Source organism: Corylus avellana, chromosome ca3 (assembly GCF_901000735.1).
Source record: "Corylus avellana chromosome ca3, CavTom2PMs-1.0".
Lineage (NCBI taxonomy): Eukaryota > Viridiplantae > Streptophyta > Magnoliopsida > Fagales > Betulaceae > Corylus > Corylus avellana.
In genome coordinates this window covers 6,935,024-6,950,386 of record NC_081543.1, presented here as the reverse complement: position 1 = coordinate 6,950,386, position 15,363 = coordinate 6,935,024, and the positions used below count along the sequence as shown (strand labels likewise).

At 35.5% G+C, this 15,363-nt stretch overlaps 1 protein-coding gene across 1 annotated transcript; it reads right to left on the bottom strand.

Annotated features, from left to right (window-relative positions):
• Positions 1–1,323: 1,323 nt before the first annotated feature.
• LOC132175182 (hexosyltransferase GAUT11) lies at positions 1,324–9,558 on the bottom strand. The gene is made up of 2 exons (XM_059587042.1): positions 8,901–9,558; positions 1,324–3,271 (listed from the first exon to the last, which is right to left on the bottom strand). Exons 1-2 carry the CDS (start codon positions 9,051–9,053, stop codon positions 1,817–1,819), a joined length of 1,608 nt encoding a protein of 535 aa, XP_059443025.1. The 5' UTR covers positions 9,054–9,558; the 3' UTR covers positions 1,324–1,816.
• Between the last annotated feature and the right edge of the window lie 5,805 nt (positions 9,559–15,363).

Below are 15,363 nucleotides of genomic sequence, written 5' to 3'. Positions count from 1 at the left end.
GTATTTAAATAAATCGCACAAGAAATACCCTTACTACAACAATTCAAAACCCAAAAAGAAAAAATAAAACAAGTATTTAAATAATCTACCAACCAAAAGAAATACCCCTTACAATAAAAATAGTTCATAAATATAAGTATATAAATAGTTTCTAAATTTTTTTAATATATATATATAAGAGTTACCCCGGTTCCCGTTAATAACCGGGTACCGGAACCGGGGTACCCGGTTTTTAGTTTTTCCCAAACGGAACCGGAACTGGTTTCCCGGTAATTTTTGACACCCCTATATATATGTTAGCATAAGTCGGCTAACCCTAACCGTATTAAGGTTATGGTATTATTTTAATAAGAGTCTCTTGATGACTCAACCCTAGCTCTCTTATATAATATGTAATTAATCATCTATTTAAAGAGGTTATGTTATATATGAATAAAGACATGAAAAGAATTAATCACAAATCTTGTGTTTGAAAGGTCTAGGTTCTGTTAGAATCTAAAGTCTAGGTTCCCTTAGAACCTAATTTATCTCGTTGCGAACTTAAGTTCGTAACATTGACCATCCAGCCATGTAAGTTTGCAAAAAGTTTCATTTCAACAATTGATCCTCATTACATTATATTGATCGGGCGGCTTTTGAAGCCCCAGTTCAATATTTGTGTGATCCCTGAAGTGTGTATAAAAACGCATCTATATTACCATCCCAACGTTTGTTAGGCTTATACATCTAGCTATTTTATTGATAATACGTAGTTGAAGGTACTTAAAAATCAGGAACATCAGGCCATGCAAACTATACTTCGATGAAAAGAGATAAAGTTGAAGTATTAGTAATATGTTTTAGTTAATAAAAAAGCATTTTTTACTACTTTAAGTTGAAGCATCTCCAACGGTATTATGCATTTTAGTTAATAAAAAAGCATTGTTTACTACTTTCCCTACTATTTTTTTTACATAAAAACTCCAACAAATTCTTCTATTCCTTTCTCTATTTTCTTTTAAATACTATTTCTCAATATTTTTTTTACTGTTTTCTTAAACCACCAAGAGAGCTAAAAAAGAGAAATGACCTGCAAAAACAGAGAGAGAAGAGAGGGAAATAATTAAAAAAAGCAAAATATATGTTTTAAATATATTTGCCTGAAATTGGCTCAAATATACACAACATTGAAGTTTTAGAGTACATGCTGCTGGAGATGCGAGAGGTCTGCAGGCCATCATCTGAAACATATATGGCAAAAGAAGCTAAACACAGAAGAATTAGCAAAGTGTGGCAGAAATTCTGAAACTGAAGTTCCCAGTGGGAGCTAAATTTACCAGTAATCACTAGAATAGGAAGTTAATAGTTAAGACAATGGGAAGCTCATCATCATTTTCCAAGTCCAAAATTTATTTCACTCAAGAGACCAGATTTTCTGGCAGACCATAACATTAAAAAACAAAAAACAAAAGAAATTAAGAAAAAAAATATATATTTGTGTTCAATTACATTATAGTTGAAAGATATGGAAAGATTATTACAAGAATAAGTATAGGAACAAATAATTCTACAGCCTGTGTAGAAGGGGAAAGAAGTGAACCCCCCATTAGCCAAAAAAAAGAATCCTCCAAACCTGTTCACCTAGTACATTTAAACTTTCTAAAGTATACAAATCATTCTTTTTCTTTCAGGACACTATGATGGGAAAAAGAAGAAGAAAACCTCCTATTGAAGTCAAAACTTTCTACTTCTGACTCTACAATAATGCGATATCACTGGTTGAGTTTAAAAAGGTTTAAGATCGCATAAATAACCTGCAATCAAGAAGTAGCATATTTCAAATTGTGACACAATCTTGGAGATATGGGTGGCTTTGGTTTATGTACCGTTCCCATAAAGGCTTATACCTGCCAATGGCCAACTTCAGCCATGGCTTCATGTTGCCATTGAAGTGCACCACTGCTGCACTCTCAATCAAACGGTTGTCAATATTCAAATCATATCCGAGCCCTAACACGTGCCATCTCCGATCGAGCGGCTCTGTGAGACCATAAAAAGTTAGGAGACCAGCAGGAAGAGTGCCCAGCCTCCAGAGTGTCCCATCAGCATTCTGCTCCTGCCAATAATGGTACCGTGCGGTCACATTGGCTTTCCTCCATGCAATCAAATCAAAAACGTTCATACCAAATGCCCACCCGCATGTCTGTGGATCAAACTTTGAGCTGATAATTTCGTTTGAGAAGTTGAGATACTTGTAATAACGATGAAATGCTTCAAGACAAGTTTCCACTGCTCCATTCACATTTCCATGCAAATCTAACGAAAAAAGTGGTGTCAGATCCTTCTGGACAACGACATCATCATCAAGAAAAACTACCTTCTCAAGGTGTGGATAGATCTCTGGAATGTAAAACCGAAGGTGATTCAGCAAATACAGGTACTTTGGGTTCCGGAGTTTTGGCTCAACCTTTAAATCTTGATCTCCTCCAAAATAGTAGCGCCATGAATTTGCATCAAGGAGCTGTTTCACAATGGGAGCATAAGATGCATTAAACCAAGAAAATTCCTCAATGTTCTGCACTTCTATGGTGGACCCTTTGAAGTCATTACTAAGGAACCAAGCCTGCATTGCCCCATAGTTGACTCCATTTGTGACAATGTGGAAGACCAGCTGCTTTGGATGATCAGCGTTAGAGACAGCAGAGTTGACAACAACAGATGTTGCCAGCACATTATCTGAAAAGATGCAGAAGTGGTAGAGATTGTTGTCCACAAGTCGAGGAGAGTTTCTCCTGTCATCTGCAAGTTCTTGCAGAGATAGCTTTTTAAGCCAATCAGCTGTGAGTTTAACATTTAGGCAATGAAGGCTCTTGGGTAGTGCTTCAGCTGCCAGTTGCCCAAACACCGTGCTTTGAACTGTTGCTGCATTTGCACGCTCTTCAAGGGCTTGAATATGAGATTTCATTGTCATTATTGTCGTTGCAATATCATAATGGGCATCTTGTGCCTTAAAAATGAGAGATGATAGGCTTTTAATTATTGGCTCTGCTTCCTCTAATGTGATGGGGTCCCCCCTCATGGCAGCTTTTGAAAGCAAAAGTTGGCAACTTCTGATTTTTGTGCTCAGCTCCCAAGCAAGATGAAGGTTATTGTGCTCTTTGGAAATAATGACATAAGCCTTGGCAAGTGTCATTTGCTCTGCTAATTGCCGGGAAAATGAGGTAGCACTCAATAGTTGTTCAGTGATGTTCAAATCCTTGTAAGCAAGCCGTTCATATCTTGCATTTCTCTCCTGGCAAAGGGAGGTCACATGCCAAGTCAAACAGCAAATCCAAAAGGCAATGGACCATATCACATAACAATTTTGCAGTAATAACTATCGAGTCATCATATGAAAAATGCCTCAAAAAGAATTTACTTTTGTGGAGTATAATACCCTTAAAAGAGAATAGAACCAAAAAGTCAGGCTTGTCCACTAGCAAATCATAACACAGGATACTATATACCACAGAACATTACAACTGATTGTATCACTGAACGCAACCAAATGAATAGTCTTAGGAAGATCCTCCATGCCCATCAAGGTGAGAAAAAGCAGCTGGGAAACAAGATTTAAAGTTCCAATCTGCATGGTTGGCGATCATAGACAGTCCAAGCTAAATTGTGTCAGCCTCTCTCTCTCTCTCTCTCTCTCTTTTCCTTTTCTGCAAGAAATCTCTCTTCTTGATATCAACAAAAACTGAGGCATTTTTTTTAATGTTTCAATTAACAAATTACTAAATTTTATCGCAACTTGATGCCAAAAAACTCAGTTTTGCATAGTTTGTTTGGCTGGATTTAGATGGAAAGCCACTATATCATAAAGGAAATTTTGAAAGTAGGTATCTTAGTTTTAGAAGTTGGAATAGGCTCATGCTTATTTCCATCTCAAAGTTGAAAGATGTTTACATGTATTATAGTAATATATATGCACAAATCATATAAGTGAAGGTTATTGGCAGCAGCAGTAAGGGTTGTATTGTAGTGACCCACATTTGTGGCCAGTAGCAGTGGCAGTGGTAGTGGTAGTGGCAGTGGTGGTGACAGTTCATTCACAATGCTGGGAGATTTAGACAGGTAGTTGTAGCAGTGCTAATGCAAGTGACAAATGATGGTGCTAGTGAATGGCGGCATGGTGGCCAAGGTAGTGACCAATGGCTAACGTATTTCTTTATTTTTATTTTTTTCTTGTTTCCTCTAAAAAAAATTTCTTCTCCAATCAGTACAATAAGGCTTTGCCATTAAAACTCCAAATGCCTCCGTTTAAATAAAAATAAATTTTCATCACAAATTATAATTCCAATGCTATATAGCACCCAAACACATTATTCAAAGCCCCACTTATATTTCAATGCTTCTCAACAAGCCAAAAACATTCAAACCAATTCAAATAAGAAAATATTAATATTTAGTTTTATTTGCACTGAGATGTGGAGATGTCCATACCAGAAAATTAGCTGCCTACACACATCTCTTAGCTACTAGTCTCACTTGTAATTTAAAGAGGTTTTATGTAAATAATAAATTTATGGGAGAAACCAGGGCCGATGGTGTACACAAGAGACCATGAAAAATACATAAAAGTAAATTTGGCCCAAAGAGCAGAAAATGAAAGGAAGCACAATCCAAACAGTTTGTTTGAGTTGACAATAGCTTCTTATTTACATGTTAAAGTGAAATTAGAAACTTATATTCACAAATGATATTGCCGGAAGTTCCATGTCTAAATTCTGGCAATCCGTGGTTAAATTTTGCAAGTTTCCACTGGTAACAATTTCAATTGATTGTTTGTCTTTGGGAACGAACAGTTTTGGGAATTGTAAATGACCGCAAATTGGGATTGCGATAAGGATCACAGTTCCAAGGGCATGGGGAGAGGCTCAGCTTTTTCTTCATATATTAGTTGTAGGAACTAATAGTTATAAAAGAACAATCACAATCAAATAGGCATTTGGTTTGTTATCTGCGTAACATGAATACAAGTAATTACAACCAAGAATTTTATGTCTATCATTAATAGTATGAGTCTTAAATGTAATTAGATACTAAGTGTAAGGGTTCTGAGAAAAATCAGGATCATCAACTGTCTCCCGAGAACGAACACCTTCGCAATTGACCCCAAAAAATCAGCTGTTAAAATTAAACTCCATACTCAACACGTCTTTATATATTTTTTAATCCTTTCTCTTTAAAGTATCTTGAGAGACCCTACCATCAAAGTTTTCACATATGAAATCATTAAGGCCTACTTCCCATCAATATTATTGCACAGGTGGCAGAGCACAAGTTTCATGCGGCATCTGATATTTACCAGAAAGAGAAAAATATCAACCCTTAATCCTAAAATCACAGAACACCAGCATGGAATGCCAAACCCAATCTCCAAAAATGCATTCATTGTCCTATTAATGGAATGCAATTTAACATCAAAACTAACATCACCCATGAACGAAACATGCTATGACAACATCAGTGTCGACTATTGGTGAAAATGGACACATTCTGAGCATAAATTAGAACCACCTACTTATTATCGGCCCCTTTTTCTCTATTCCCGTTGATGTTGATAACCGAGTTAAGAAACTTCAGGAGGATTTTTTGTGGGGTGGCGTTGGTGACGAGTTCAAATTCCATCTTAGTTGGTTTAAAATGTGTATGCTGATTTTCCCTAGTGGTTTGGAAGTTAGAAACCTAAATCAGTTTAACTAAGCTCTCTTGTAGAAATGGTTATTGCATTTTACCAAAGAGATGGACGCCTTGTGGAGATCGGTGGTGGAAGCTAAATATGATAGCATATAGGGAGGGTGGTGCTACAATGAGGTTTTTGGGTTGGGATTGAGGTGTGGAAAAACATTAGGAGGGAGTGGGTGAATTCTTTAGATTTGTCAGATATAAGGTGGGAGATGGGTCTAAGATCAAGTTTTGTGGTATGATTTGTGGAGTGGAGTAACAGTGGAAAAGAGAAAAGAGTAATAAGATAGAGAATGCTTGCTGTAAAAAGTAAAAAGAGAAGGAAAACAGTACCTTGATATGTCACCCTAGCATACAAGAAATTAATATTTTGAGAATGAAATGCAAAATATATAACACCAGCGAGTCGGGTAAATAATTGGTAGTAAAAACCTGAGCTCAATGAGTGTAAGGTTTAATGAGTATAGCCATTTTGCATTAATACGTTTAGGCCATGTATCATCATATGACCTTGTTAAAGGGATATTCTACAACAAGACAGAAACTGATTTCAGGAAAAGAATAACTACTTCAATTGCTATTGTTAAGAAGGTATTAGTCAAAATCATGAGATATCATTTGATTTCTCATGATATTTGAAGACTTATCAAAAAAATAAATAAAAAAAATTTGAAGTTTAGTCATTTGATTTCTCACCCCAGAAAAGACACAAATTTAAGGGAAATTACCATAATAGGTTTAAAAAGAGGTTGCATGTATTGTGAAGGATATATTTTGTCAGAATTTGAAAGTGAGGAAAATTATTTAGAATATTCATGGAAAGTACAATAGAGGAAAATTTCCAATGACATGTGAAGAACTTATACAAAAGCCATACTAAGTAATCCGACTACAGTAGAGATAATGTTGAGCTAACCAATTTTTGAAACGTCAAATTCCTTACCATGATAAAGATACATAGACTATAAGGGGATGTCTATTCTATTCCTCTAGAAAAAATATGCATAAGGTTTAAGCATCAAAGGAGGTGAACTGGATTCATGTTTAGCCTTATGCTCTCATACAGATCATAAAAAAGCCCCAATTTATGGAATGTAGTTAGAAAGGAAACTCAAAGGTAAGGGATACTTTTCCTGATCAAAGTAACTGAAGACTATCTTCTACTATCTTGATGGATTAAATAAAGTATAAACCAACAAAAAGAGAGAGAGAAAAAAAAGTCATTTAGACCTCCACATATTTTTTATTTTTGATAAATATATTGGAGTACCTATCGATAATAAAACCACCTAGACTAACCGCTGACACAATCTCTTTAATTAGCATGAGATCCATGGTCTTTCTCCTTCCCAACTAAAATCCCTACCATCCAAAAGAATTTTTTGGTCAAAATACGATTTCCGTCCCTAAACTAGGAATCGAAGTGTAATTTCGTCCCTCTCAATTTAATCGTTGTGTTTTGAGGACACTTCAATGTTACCCTTACCCTCCTCTTGCCGTCACAAAATTCAAAACTCTTTTGGGTAAATGGCTATGACGCTATATGCATGAAAGAGAGGCCTTGCGGATGGTGGTAATGGATTCTAAATATGGCAGATCGTGGAGTGGGTGGTATTTGAATTAGGTTCATGGGTTTGTGTTATAAAAGAATATTAGAAAGGGCTGGGGAGAGTTTTCTAGTTTTACTAGATTTGAGATGGGAGGAAGCCCAATAGAAGATTTTGGCATGGCAAGTGATGTGGGGATCATGCCCTTAAGGAAGATCTCCCGGATTTGTTCAGTATTTCTTGTGTTAAGGGTGCTTCAACGGCAGATCCACTGACTCTAGTGACTCATCAGTGGAATGCTAGTTTTAGTAGTAAGAAATCCACCATTGTTTGATTTCCTTGCTCGTTTTTCCTTTTCTAGTTAGGTGATTCTTTTGTATTCTCCATGTGTACTTTGGGGCGCCTTACGCTTTTAATAAAACTGGTTATTACTTATCAAAAAAAAGAAATCCACCATTGTTTCACTCTATCCACAAATCTTTCTAACTTCAATCACTTATTCTCAAACTTAAATTATCTTCTGCAACCGTAAACACCTCCATAATCAAGGAAAATGGAAAAATGATTTGAGCAAAACGTAAGCAACCTCGTCTGATACAATTCAGGAAACTAGGCTTCCCAATCAAGAGAGACAAAGAATCTATTAATTCCAAACCAAGAGCCATCCCGGTTGTTCGACCACGTAAAAGTCTTGCTTGCAAGAGGAATATCCATGAGGCCCTGATCAAAAATAAAATCAAAGAACTTCACCATTGTGGGACAAAAACAAGCTTCACCCGATCTTTCACTAGGAAAATGAGTGATTTTGAAGTCTTTCTCCAATGCACAATGGCGAGTTCCACCAACTAAGCAAACCAACCAATTCATCCCATAAATACCTTCTATCACAATCGGAATTAGGCCCATAGACACCCACAAAAGCCCAACAGAATTCATCTTTGACATTTCTAAAAGAGCATGCAACAGTAAACTACCCCACTCACTCTTCGATTTTCTCCAACACCCTCTTAGCCCACATAAGCAAGAACCTATCGGAGGCCCCTCTCGAATATAAACTAAACCAATCCAAGTACTGACAATCCCACAAACTACACACAACACTGCTGGATATGTAGTCCAGTTTATTTTCCTGCAAACAAATAACATCTGCCTTCCACTTTCATAGCAAGTTTCTGACTCTAAGGCATTTGTCCTCCTCATTCAACCCTCTCATATTCCACGATAGCAGTTTAGGCTTCCTATGGAACCAAGAATAGCCCTCCACTCAACTCTGCCTCGGCTAGAACTACCACCCTTTGAATCATAGTTAATAGAACAGTGTGTATACTTCCTTGACTAAACAGGATACATATAAAACACTTGCCATCCACTTCAAGTTACATGGCTAAATATTGGTTTGAACATCCAGTTCAGAATATTCAAAGTATTAAATCATAGGAAATCTAAATAGGAGAAGAGAACTTTATTGCACAATTCATCTTAAGAACAGTAATCAGATATCAATTCAAACTATATATATATATCAAATCAAATGGGTACGACAGAAAGCAACAAATTCAACAAACTAAAGCCACTAAATCCAAGAAGCACATGGTATAATAACAAAATACAATAAGACAGCATCAGGGTACTCTGTACTCTTACCACAACCGGCTGTTCCACCCGATCTTCTCGCTGATTATGGTGAACTACAAACAAAATGAGGCCAGCAATGGAGAACAACCCAAGAAGCGCCCAGATCCAAAACGAAAGCCGCCTTCGAACCACGCGCCGGTACTCGGCCGGCCGCCGCCGCATCTTCTGCCGATTCCTTCCACAATTCACCACCAAATCAAGAATGCCGACCAACCAATATCCCAGATTCAATCAAAAAGCCATTAGATCACTGTCAATTCACTGCCGAATCAAGAATTCACATTGACCCAAATCCCAGATTCAATCAACAACCCACCAGAACAAGGCCTCTCAGCATATCAGACTGGTTTTGGCTCACTTGGGTCAGCCACAAATGTTTCATATATGAAAAATAAACTCGCTCTATAGCATATCCAAATACACGCTTCTGTGAATCAATCAACAATTGTATAGAGTAACAATAATCAGAATCTTTGGGTTTTCTTGGCGAAGTGAATGATGAAAATGAAAAGAGCAGGACTGATGGTGATCTGCGAGTGCAGGAAAACAGTGGAAGAGAGTAGAGAAGTTAACTAAAGGGTTTTTTTTCCTACGTGATAAGAAGCTCCGACCATAGAGTCGGTGCTTGGCGAGGGAGAAGGAAAAAACAAAGGTAAAGCCCAGCACATGAAAGTGTGAAACCATGTGAGGTTTGTTTTACGAGTCATAATCAGTGACGTCCTGGTTTGGTAAAAATATATTACACTTGCCAAAACATATTTGGAAGTTGAAATTTACTTGTGGAATGTTTTTCTTTTTTAAATATTGGGCATATAGATATGACAAATTATAGAATTTATTTATTTATTTATTTTCATCTTTTAACCATTTCCGTAATGAATAGATGAATCTACCGTTAAATTTGTGAGAGGTTCACATAAGTCAACAACTTTAATAGTTAATTTATTGAATTTGTAAAAAATAATGTTGAAAAATGACTTAGAGATTGCTGTGTAACATGCATCGATAGATATGTAGTGTAATGATGTATTATATTGTTGATAATGTTCATTCCAGTGTACTAAACGTGTCCTAATTGTTATTAAAAATATATATTATGATAAGAAAATAACCTCATTAAATAGCATCCCAATCACTATGCCCATAAAATGATGTGTTGCAAGTTGCAAGATTATGAACAAGGAAAAATTGTTAAATTGATCCCTGTAGTTGGAGGTTGTATCAAATAACTCTTTGTGGCATGCCTATCTAACAAATAACTTCATTCGTGCAAATTTTGGCCATTTGTTTTATAAGGTCATTATCAAATTACAGATTTTCCTTAAGAATTATAAAATATAAAAAACAACTTAATATTAATAATAAAAAGAAGAAAAGGGGCTGGCATTGGGGTGGTCGACCACCCCCATTGCTATAGGGGTGTTTTGAGCACCCTCATAATCGGCTAGAGGGCTAACCAAACCACCTTTAGGGCCTTTGGGTTGGTTTGACCACCCCAACAATTTGCAAGAGGTGATTGTTCAACCCCCTAAATTCAATCTCTAAGTGTGGCTGAACCACCTTTGTATTTGTGAAGGTGGCTCAGCTATCCCCATATTCGGCTAGAGGGGGTGGTCGACTTATCACCAAAGGCTTAAGGATGATTTGGGCAACCCCAAATTCAACCGTTAGGGAGGCTAAATCACCCTCAGCCTATGGATGGTTTGACTATCCCTATAATAATCGATCACCCTCAGATACAAATATTAGGGGCAATTCGACCATCTTCTGATTTGACTACTTGGGATGATTCAGTCACCCAAATAATCTGCAAGAGAGGGTGGCTAAACCACCCCTAAGTGCTTGGGGGTTGTTCGGCGAACCTCAGATTCGTTGGGGTTAGCCAAATGACCCCATGCCTATAAGGTTGTTTGACAACTCCCATAAGTGTGGTTCAACCACTCTCATATTCAACCTCTGCAAGTGCAACCATCCCCTAATTTGATCTCTAGGGGTGGCTAAACTGTGGGGGTGGTTCAGCCACCTCTTCTGATCAATTATGGGGGTGGTTGAACCACCCCTAGCCATGAAGGTGGTTGGCCACTTCAACGTCAGTCCAAACCCTTCTTTTTTTCTTTTTTTTTTGCTTTTTATATATATATATATCTTTTAGGATAAATTTTTAATTTCATAACGATTATGTCAGAAAAATGGCCAGAATTTATAAGAAGGGAGGTATTTGTTACACAAACATACCATGGGGAGTTATTTACACTTTTAAACCTTGAAAGAATTATTTGTCACAACCTTGAGGGATCAATTTAGCAATTTTTCCTACGAAAAATGCAAACAAATTTGCCGGATTCAAACCCTGAAATTTCATTAACTTGTCTTATAATCTTATAGACTGGTGAGGTTCTGATAATCTTATAGATTAACAAGTTTGTAAAGATCAATAGATTTGCAATCTGGTGACACTAGCTAGTAGGATTTTGGGGATTAAGGTGCTTCCACCATTTACCAAACAAAAATGTCAATATTGCTATTCTTCTAAGAGCTCATAACCAAAAAAAAACAATAGTCCTCAGGATTTGGGCATGAGACATTGAATATGACTTGTTACTTTTTAGTTGCCTTTTAGAACTTCGTACTAAAATTAGACATCCCACCCTAACTCCCGAAGCATGGTACTATTATATTTGGTTGCCATTAATTACTGATGTTTGTAGTGGGACATGCCATTTGCTGCTTTCCCATCCTCTGACTACATATCACATGCAATATTTTCAGTTGCACAATCTATGTTTCCAGATTCTTTACTCTTTTTCTTTTTTAATATTCAAAGATGGGAAAAGGGAAAAGGGTGATCCATATTCTTTACTTATAATTAGGGCAATGGATATGTTTATGGTCGACCTTTTTGTTTACTCTATATATTTCGAGAAAGTCTGTGTTATTGTCTTGAGAAAGTTATTATTATTATTATTAATTTTCCAAAAGATTTAGTTAAAATTACAATTGAAACTCTTTAAACTAACTTATATAGTTTAGTTCACTTGAGTTGTTTTTCATCTCCCAGTTTTTTTTTCATGTCATTGTCCTTTCTAACCACAGTGGCGTGGCTGGGTAGAGCAATTATGACAAGCACACTCACCTTCTTTTAATTTTTTGTTTTTAATTTTTGGGGCATAATTATAGTTTTATTTTATTTCTGCTACTATTTTGATGAAGAAGTGGACGGAGATCTTTAGATTGATACAAGACAAGATCACAATATATATATATATATATATATATAAGAGAAAAGTTCAGGTTTTAAAATATTGGAATGCACAGGAGTGTGGGATATATCTCTCCACCCTTTTTTACACTAAATATCATGTCGTTTTGTAAAATATATTTTATGAAAAGTATTTACACATTATATTATATATTATTTCCAGTTATATTTATGGGTCACCATCCATCTCTATGTTAACGTAAGAATTGATTACAATGAATTTCAACTTATCCTCTACAAACACCTAATCTACCTCTTTTCTCTTCCCAAACACCATTTTAACTCCAAAGGTAACCATTTTTACGTTCAAAACCAAAGTCAAACATTTCCTCTTTTTTTCCATTTTCTTCTAAAACCTATTTTTCTCGAGTAATTCTAAAAATCATTCTTGTATCCCCTTTGTGTCACTCAAAAAATGAGGTAGTTTTTAAAATTACCTTAAAATTCTTTAAAATTTAATAATGATCAATCATAAGCCCAATTATAATTCTAGATGTCATATCATTCTTAGAGTAATACAAGAAGGACACAATATGACTTCTAACATTACTCTATCTCTCACACATTCTCTTAAACTCAGAAACTACCAACTTATACACCACAACGGTTCATCCACCTCGTATCTCAAATCTCACAGCTCGTATCTCTTATATTACCATGTTAGGTTGATTTTACTGTGTAATATTGTCTATTCTTTTTTTATTATTATTTTATTTCCTATTTTAACTAGCCTCTTCAACTATAAATAGTACATTCCTATACATAATTTAGAACACACATAAATACAGTATGCAATTCAAACTTCTATTCTCTAGTTATTCTAACATGGTATCAGAGCTAAGTTTCTGTAACATTGACTAAAGTATTGGGCAACCTGTTAGAAATAGTGTTCAAAACTCCAATTGATTAAATAATGTTTTAATTATTATTATAAAACAATTGACATCTACACTTATATTCTTACATGGCATATATGTGTGATTGTGTATTATCCGATTATATGTATGTGAGATCCCTAAGATGCATTATATTTGAGAAATGGTGTGAGTATCACAAAAGATCATACTCAAAGGTTCTTGCAATTTATAAACTTGTTGTTCGCAGTCATAAATGGAACTGAGAACATTCCATCTAGACTATAACATATCGAACCTCAATGATTTGTCTTGGTTAGGAGAAGTCGGTTGGCTTCAGGTTGATATGTTGGGGTATTGGCAAGGATATGTCATACGCTGAACAGGACCACGTGAGTCATCATTCGTTTATAAATGTTGTAATAACAAATGATGTATGTGTACAACGGCTTATTTGTGAACTCAAATGTGATGTGTAGGTTACTTTGATGTATCAAAGAGTGATACCTATCATCAGTCGAAATAACCTCAATACGTTAAGTAATTACATGTAGCATTGTGGGAACACTAACTCAATAAGGAATCCAAATATTTTGTCAGATAACAAAGAGATAAATAATATTTCCATTGTTTTAAATCTAATGGGAAAGGTTATCCTAAAGCTCAATCTTGAGTGTTTTCAGTAAGTACACTAAAAACTTATACATGTACAAGGTGAGATGCAATCTCACAAAGTATATAAGGATAATCATGAATTTAAATCAGTGACTCAAGGAAAAAATGTAGTGAACAAAGTAACACTACATAGACTTTGGTTCGACTATGAAATGATTCTATGGAGTAGTAACATGCAATAAATAAGTACGTCATGAGGATTAGTTGATTAAATCAAAAATACTTATTAGAGTGTAGTCACAATTATTTAGTGAAATTAATTGTGATTATATAGAGTCGTGTGACATTGTCAAGGTAGACATAATCACAGGCCTATTAAGCAAATAATATTTTTATGTCCCTCTTTGAGCTAATGTAAATTGGTTGATATTTATATTGGGCCTCAGATATATTTATTTATTTGGAATATTTTATTTTAAATAAAACATGGGCCAGAAGATTTATTAATCTTATTGGTTAATTGGAAAAATTGGACTTAGGAAATTAAATAGAGCATTGGGCTCATAATTTAATCCCTACAAGCTAAAGAATTAAAAGGAGCCTTGGGCTCATGATTTTAATTCTTGTAGGCTTGTAAATAAATTTTGGGCTCAATAGAATTAATCACAAGGGCCAAAGTTAAATCAAAAGAGCATTGGGCTTGATGATAAAACCCAAGCCTAAATTGCTAAGCATGTGGGAGTGGGTTAGGACTAAAGCTCTAGGTGCATGGGGGAGAGAAATTCTCCCCCATGGCCGTGTACTATGGGGAGTCGCAAGGAGTGTAAATAATCACTCCTTGGCCGGCTTCCCCTAGGACGAGGATTTCTAATCCTAGTCCCACATGGCTTATATTCCTTTCTCTCATGAGATCCAAGTATTATAAATAGAGGTACAATGGTGAAGCAAATACACAACTTATGATTTAATGAAAATAAAACACATTTTTCTCTCCATAGAGAAATACACGGCCATTAAGGAGAAAATTGTGCTATTATTCAACTGGTTTTCATATTATTCTTGTGATTTTCATGCTCTTTACAAAGTCTTAAGATACAATGATGAATTTGTGCTATTATTCTCTTAAAAAGAAGAAAATTGTTTTTTAAACGTTTTAAAAAACACCTCTTGTTTTCTTAGGTTTGCATGATATTATGGTTTATTATGTTTGCATGTATTCATTAGGAGCCTAAGATGAGATTTGTTACGTAGTGATTTGAGGATAAGAGGTTTGCATGCATTTTGACACCTCATTGAATGTTCCTTGAATTATGACCGAACGTTCGACGTCGAGCCTGAACGTTCGACCATAAGCCTTAACATTTGAACAATGTCTATAATGGGTTAAAATTAGGGTTTTGTGACATTTTATCTAGTTTGCTTATCGATTAGAATCTTATGTATCTATAATAGGTTCTCTAGTCCTGCACATAATGATAAACTATGTTTCGTTATAACATGGGCTTGAAATGTATGAGGGATTGAGTGAGCATACGAGGTAAGTAAATACTTACTACTTTCCATAAAAATGTGCGATATGTCAACTCATTGAGCACGCGTATGTTATTAGCATAATTTCTTTTCATGCAACTTGGTAAATGCCTTAAAAATTGATTAACAAGATGCATCGTATGACATGAAATACTGGTACGAGTGGTATAATGGTTATGGGCTTACTCTATAAACTTGATTGGCAGGTCACTAC